The sequence below is a fragment of the Bidens hawaiensis genome, unplaced genomic scaffold (assembly GCF_021521415.1).
Source record: "Bidens hawaiensis isolate Kalapana, Puna unplaced genomic scaffold, B.hawaiensis_p1.1 tig00000055_1, whole genome shotgun sequence".
Taxonomy (NCBI): Eukaryota; Viridiplantae; Streptophyta; class Magnoliopsida; order Asterales; family Asteraceae; genus Bidens; species Bidens hawaiensis.
The window spans coordinates 5,813,775-5,820,868 of NW_027491016.1; the positions used below are offsets into that span (position 1 = coordinate 5,813,775).

At 33.9% G+C, this 7,094-nt stretch overlaps 1 protein-coding gene and 1 pseudogene across 1 annotated transcript; one reads left to right on the forward strand and one right to left on the reverse strand.

Annotated features, from left to right (window-relative positions):
• The first annotated feature begins 998 nt into the window (after positions 1-998).
• Positions 999-1,592, forward strand: LOC143541426 (uncharacterized). The gene has a single exon (XM_077034285.1). It carries the CDS (start codon positions 999-1,001, stop codon positions 1,590-1,592), a length of 594 nt encoding a protein of 197 aa, XP_076890400.1.
• Positions 1,593-2,269: 677 nt separating this feature from the next.
• LOC143541527 (AT-hook motif nuclear-localized protein 28-like) lies at positions 2,270-4,210 on the reverse strand (annotated as a pseudogene).
• Between the last annotated feature and the right edge of the window lie 2,884 nt (positions 4,211-7,094).

The window sequence follows — 7,094 nt, forward strand, 5'->3', positions numbered from 1 at the left end:
GCTCATTTAATAATTGAATTCAAGTATTGTCTAATTAGTTTAACTAAACCTTTAAGTATTACAGTATTTGTTTACTATAACACATGATCACATAAAACTAGTTATGATGTAATTCTTTTAAGTATAAAACTCCATAAGCATGCTGCATATACTAACTTATATATAAGAATATAAGAATAAGGAAAACATATATGATGTGAATTTATAAATTGACTAATTTAGTAAGATGAGTACCCCATCTCAATAAGGATATACTAAAAGTCTCTTACAGAATAAGAATAGATAAACCCATAAACATATGTTTTCCCTCAGATTTTAGGGGAGATATTTCCTCCACACCATTGATTCATCTTATCAAACTTTCCATTTCTATATCCTTTTGTGCTCAAACCTATATGCCCATCCAAAACATGAAAAAATAAAAAAAAAATTTAATTTCACTCAGATTAGATCATAAAAAAGGGATTTTATAAGGTTCTTTGCTCTCTCTCCTCTATCATGTAAGATCGATGGTTCTGACATCGATCTAGAGGAAAGTTGCATAGAAGATAGAGGTGCAAAGGATGAGACGATTGATGGAATTGCGGTCGAGAGATTTGAAGTTACCATGACTCATAACATTGTTAGATTTTGTTCTCGCCGATAAACCTTTGTTTCAATTTGTGAAAATCTCCATATCTTTTCCTAGGTTTTATGTGTTTTTTTTGTAGAAATATAGGTTGCTTGCTGCATTGTACTAGATTTGTTTTATATTATTCATACTACAAAACCCTTCAACCTTTTTCGAATCTGTCCTAATTTCCATGAACGTGGCTTGCATGGCAAGGAATTGGATTCATCTTGGTTTACAAACCAAAACCCATCATATTATTCTTACTATTCTATTGGCAATCAAGCTATTACATGCTTATTGCTTAAAGCATCATGTTAAAGCTTTTTTAATGGTGATATCTTTGCTTTCTATACCCTGGATTGGATCTATAATAAGGAAACAATACATGGCTCATAAACATGTAAATCCTAATCCCATTCCACATACGAGCCTCATGTTCGAACAAAGGAAAGCGGAAGCTATTAAGAGTTTTGAAAATGTCCTACTTGAACCTCCAAGAGGGGCTTCGGGGAAATCTAAAACATACTCGAAGAAAACTCGTTATCTTCCAGACTTGATGAAAGATCCCCTACAAGACTACCCGCGATTGGTGTTCATAGATGTCAATGGGGATGCAGGATGGTTCATTGAAAACTATCCAACAAGGAACAAGAACTTTGAGATCTATCAACTTGAAACAACCATACCCGAAACGAATGAAGTTAATGATCCATATAATGATATGTTTGTGGAAACCGAGATACCAGATTGGCTTAGAGAAAATGTGAAGAAATGTGAGTATGTGGTGATGAAAGCTGAGGCAGATGTGGTTGAAGAGTTAATAAACAACAAAGTAATAGACTTAGTGGATGAGTTATTCATGGAATGCAAATATCAAAGTATGAAATGCAAGAAGTGTAAGAGACCATATTGGAAATGTTTAGCTTTGTATGGTCAGTTGAAAGATTTAGGTGTGGCAGTTCATCAATGGTGGGGATGATGAGAGTGAGATTAATTTAGCTTGTGATATGATAGTTTTGTATATATCCTCAAGAAATGTACAACTTTTTTTGTTTTTTAAATGTAGTAGAGCTCAATGATATTCTTTTAATTCCAATCATTGTCATATATAACACGTGCTTCAAGCGAACTCACACAAGTTTTGACAGCATCTTTTCTAAAATTTGATGGTGTGACAAGCGAACCAAGCAAACCCCATCAAGTTTTTCACCCAAGCCGAGCTCACTTTTCACGGGTGGTGAAAAGTGAATTCCAAAAACTATCTAGAACTATAAGCTGAATCTAAAGCACTTGTTAATCCCAAAAAAAAAAGTCTAATTTTATAGAACTAATGTACGCATCTGTTTTGTCCTGACACGTTTTCAACTCATCCACATGAAAACTCAAGCATCTGCCACCGGCAATAGCATCATTTAGAATCTTAGATGCTAGATGAATAAAATAATATATCATACAAAATTTAAATTCAGCATAGAATGATGTTTAAGACTGGTTTAGTTTCAGAAACTTGTAGCAACATACTACATTATTAGTATCTCATATACTCTAAAATTCAGGTTAACAAAACTTCTACCATTAACAAGTATCTACTCTCACAATATTAACAAAAGATTTGTTGATGAAACACAAAAACCTACACAATGGTTAAATCCATGCTCATAAAGATCCATTTAGTAATGAAGTGAAGAATCTGGGTGGAGTTTGCTGTTGTGTAGGTGACCATCTGAAGCCAGCAGGGAACTGGTGTAAACCATACACTGACAATGATTCTATCACGGTTGGCTGTGGCTGTGGCGGTGGCGATTGCGCTGCTGCATGATGCTGTCCATTATCTCCACCAACAGAACCTGGAGATTTATCTACTGCAGCTGCAGAAACAGACCCATGTCCGGAACTCCTTATGTGATCGTTGTCTTCCATCGGTAACCGGTGGTAGAGTGGGTTGCTAAGCGTTGCTCCGACTATGTAAACTGTTCTGGAGGATATGAGTGGACCAACGACAACGCCACCGAACATCTGGCCTCTTGGACCCGCTAATGATATGATAAACTTGGCAAGACAGTCTGTGACAGAAAAAAAAGAAGACAAAATTTAGTAATTTACATTAATAATATATGTTTTTCTGACTTTTAAACTTTAGTTACATCTTGGTATTTTATAGAAAGATTCAACTATGATTCTAGACTTTGGAAACTCCCAGTCCAATAGGAAATTCCCATAAGGCCATAATATATGACCTAGTCAAACTTAAGAAAATAAACATCTTTGTTTTATTTACTTGTGAACATTCATCAAATAAACCGCATAATTATATCAGTCAAACTTAACAAAATAAACATTATATTTGTTACTTTTACTTTTAAATATTCACAGAATAAACTGGCATTGACAACTAATAAACATACAAGGATTTAAGCTAGACCTTTTACAAAGTTGCCGGTTTGAATTTCGAGCCCACCCGGGTTTTCATCACACCATGTGTTATGCCAGATAGTTCTGCTCTTGTGGCGGCACAACGACTGTTAAGTGACAGCTGGCGGTATGATTTCCCGGGGGAACGCTCAAGCCAAAGTACTTTGAAGCCAACGTGAGCCTAATTAAGATTACATAGGTTGGCCAAAGTGGGGCATCAGGGCTCTCCAAATTTAGAGAGCTTTTAGTCTAATACAAAAAAATCGTCGTTTAAAAAAACACTAATTTTACTTTTGAACATATGTTCACAAATAAACCTCATTTACACCTAATTTTACTTTTAAGCATTCACTATATAACCCACATTGACACGAATAAGCACGGTCTATGGGTTCGAAATTTGACACAGGATTTAGAAAAGACAAATAAAACATCTCAATCTCGTATTACATCCGCGAGTTGGGATTTTTGGAAAATAATAATAATAACAATAATAATAATAATAATAATAATAATAATAATAAAAGAAAAAAAAAGCCGGTCAAAACGTTGACCAGATAACCAGATCCTTTGACAAATCAAATAGATGTAAAACCATCATCAAATTTGCCAGAGCCTTATTCAAAACTTCATAATTCCAGTTTCACCAAGCACAAGAAACCAATTATCACAACATAATAAACTAAAACAATAATCAAGAAACCATCAAACCGATCAGCATTCAGTTAGTTACAAAGTTAAAGAGGAGACTAACCGCTAGCAGAAGGTGGTAGCATGTCGGAAACCGGAGAAGACGACGGAATTACAGTAGCAGAAATCGACAACAAACTGAAACAGCCTTGGACGGTAAGAGCAGTTGTGGTTGTGGGTAGTTGTAAACACACGTCACAAACACTACCCGACCCGGACAACACACAAAGACTGATTCTCCGGCTGTTGCAAAACTGCATGACAGCAGCAATAATATCCGATCCACCGGAGACCTCTAACACGTACTGTGGCATACAGTTATCCACCGTCATTGGTGGTCTTCGGTTGGGTTTCTTGGTAACAGAACCTGATGGGTTTTGTTGGTGGACGGCCTCTAGGTCGCTTGAGAACCTCAGTTGAGCCACTGGAGGTGGTGGTCTTGGGTTTTTTATGGGTGTCTGGTTCGTCGGAGGTGGTGGCGTGGTTGGGGAACATGGTGGATGACTATTTTTTATTCAAGATTTTGTTTCTTGAAAATTGAAAGATTTTTTGAGTTATTGATGATAAGAGTTTGAAATTTATATTAGTTACAACTTTATGGCTCTCGGAATCATTCGTTTATTGAATCTTTGATTTCGTATAAAATAAAATCTTTTTTTTTGTTTAACTTTCCATTTTTATAATTACTCTCCTAAGTTTTTGTTACTTTTCATGAAAGTATTAAAAAACATTGAATTAATATTTAATAATTGATGTAGGGCTCATTCAAGGGCTTTCACAAGGCATTTGAGCAGTTTTCTATTTTATCATATCTTCTTCTTGTGTGATACAAGTTTTGAACCCGATACCTCATGTTTCAAACTAAAGATGTTTACCAACTCTATTTAAGTAGTTATTGTGTTGAATTTCTTGACTTCTAAATGATATATTGTTAATTCATTTATAATTAATGTATTACATATAACAATTTTTTATTTTTATTATATTTTTTATCCATGTGAAACACGGGCTCTACCTAGTATTAAAATAAATCATCTATAATTGGTGAAATAGTGACGGGACATGCCGCAAAATCACACTTTGAAAGAGGTTTTGATAACATTTGTAAGTTTATATAAGAAACCTTGAAGTCGTTGATAATATTCAAAATTTTATTTAAATATTGAAACTGCACAAGCTGTGTGTTGTGGCGAGGTCGCTGGTAATTATATTTAGAATTTTATACAAAAATGTAAAAATGTCACGTCAATACGTTAATAAAAATAAGCACGTCACAATGGAAAAATGATATAAAGTAAACTCTAAGTTAGCAATCTATAACAGTTATAACTTTATAGAAAAAAAATAGTTTTTTATTAATATTTTTATCTGTCTTTTCTCTTGAATCAGTTATGCAACATCTCACACACGCAATTATTGACTTCTACAATTTATTTATATACAACCATAATGTCTTCATAAACAACTGCAATTTCTTCATTCACAACCGGCAATTTTTTCTCAGCTTAATGATATCTTTAGTATTAATACATTTCAACTCAAAATCTTCAAATTTATAAAGTTTGTTGTTGGTTCTAATGTATAAACCACCTCATGAGTGTGTTGTCTTTCAGAGATTTCATTGATTTCTACTATTTCGGTATTTCCAATCCTAAGCATACATGACTGAGTCGAAGTTCTTTATAATTCACAAAAACATTGTAAATTCTTCATGTGACTAGCTCATATGTAATAGTTCTTCTTTTGAAGCTTTGTACAAACACCATTTCTTGCAAGATTCTTCTTGAAGCAAGACTAATTTCAGTACCCTGATATGTATCAATTTCTAGATTAACACACTTGGACGCTCTCTCTTTGAATAGTTCAATATTCCTTTTTCTCTATTTCTTCAATTCAACAATGTAGAGGTTGGATTCTTTACAAGTTCTTTTAAAAGATGAACGAGGGTTGCGTCAAAACTTGAACTTCTAGCATCTTCTCAGATTAATTCTTGAATGTGCGTCGATCTTTTCTTTTCCTTATATTAAGAAGGGTTCTTGAGTTCTGATTTAAGGAGGGAATTCGTTGAGTTTCTTGGGTTCATCACTCCACAACAACTGTCACACCCTAACCTTCAGCGGAATGCCGGGGTGTGAACCGTTGGTTCACAGCTCACAAGACACTATTATGCAATTTATGAATATATCTAATTTATTTATTTACAATTTTCAAATCAACTGCACATTTTTCGTCCAAGTTCAAAATTAATCCAAAAGCAAATAACAAAAATAAATAATTCAAAACACTTTGTCTTTCTTTATTAAGTAGCCTAAAGTCCTTTCTAAATGATCTTCTCCTCCCATTCAAATCAGATGGTAACCTGCAATAAGCGTACAAAATATATAGGTTTGTCAACACGAGGCCGAGTGAGAAAACCACCAGTTTTTGATATTATGATATTATATGTATAAATGAGCAAACAAATACTGTGAGAATCAACAATTAAACAAATGCAAGTAATTGGTGTCGTTTGAGCATTGCCATACGAATCGGGCTTTGGCTACTAAGATGTTATCAATGAGTTATGCTAGAATCAATGATGGACCTCTCCGAATGCTATAATTAAACAAATAAGCAAGTAAGTAAATAGCAAATAATCATTTAATCGATTAACACACAATATTCATAGTTTTGCTAGTTGTGTATATCATGTAATATGCAAAGTATGAATAGGTACGCATAAGTCCCCATAACCGTTTTAAAAGCGGTAAAATAGGGGAGTAATTACTCACCTTATTAATTAAGCGAGCTTAATGATAATAAGAATGAGAAACAAGAAACTTGAACTTTAACGTGCTATATAAGCCGACACAAATGGATCTGAAAATCGGAGACAATAAAGTATAATTAAACCGACACTACTAGAAAATAGGCTATATTCCTACCAAAATGTCCTATGGATTTCCTACGAACAAACTTTCCGACGGATTCCCAACAAAATTCACACGAAAAATATAGCCCTAATTTTTCCAGCAAATTTCCTACAACTCGGCGACCAAAATACATGTGTAGGGAAAGCGTAGGAAATTTCCTACATGGTTCCAACAGAAAAACATGTTACTCAGACGTTCCTACACATTTCCTACGGGTCCGATTATAAGTATTATCAATAAAATTTTTATAAATAGTCATTCATAGTTTCGTCGGAATTTTGTAGGAAATTCCTACAAATTTCCTACGGAATTTATAAAGATTACATTTTCGTCGGAAACACGCTGGAATTTATGAAAAATTTCCTACTGATATGTTTTTCACTTATTAAACAATTATAAAAGTCTTTATATTTATAAATGGCATCGGAACGTCGTCGGTAGTTCCTGCAACTTACAAATAGCAATTG

Coding starts and splice junctions, on each gene's coding strand:
- LOC143541426 (XM_077034285.1), top strand. CDS start 999: ATGGCTCATAAACATGTAAATCCTAATCCCATTCCACATACGAGCCTC.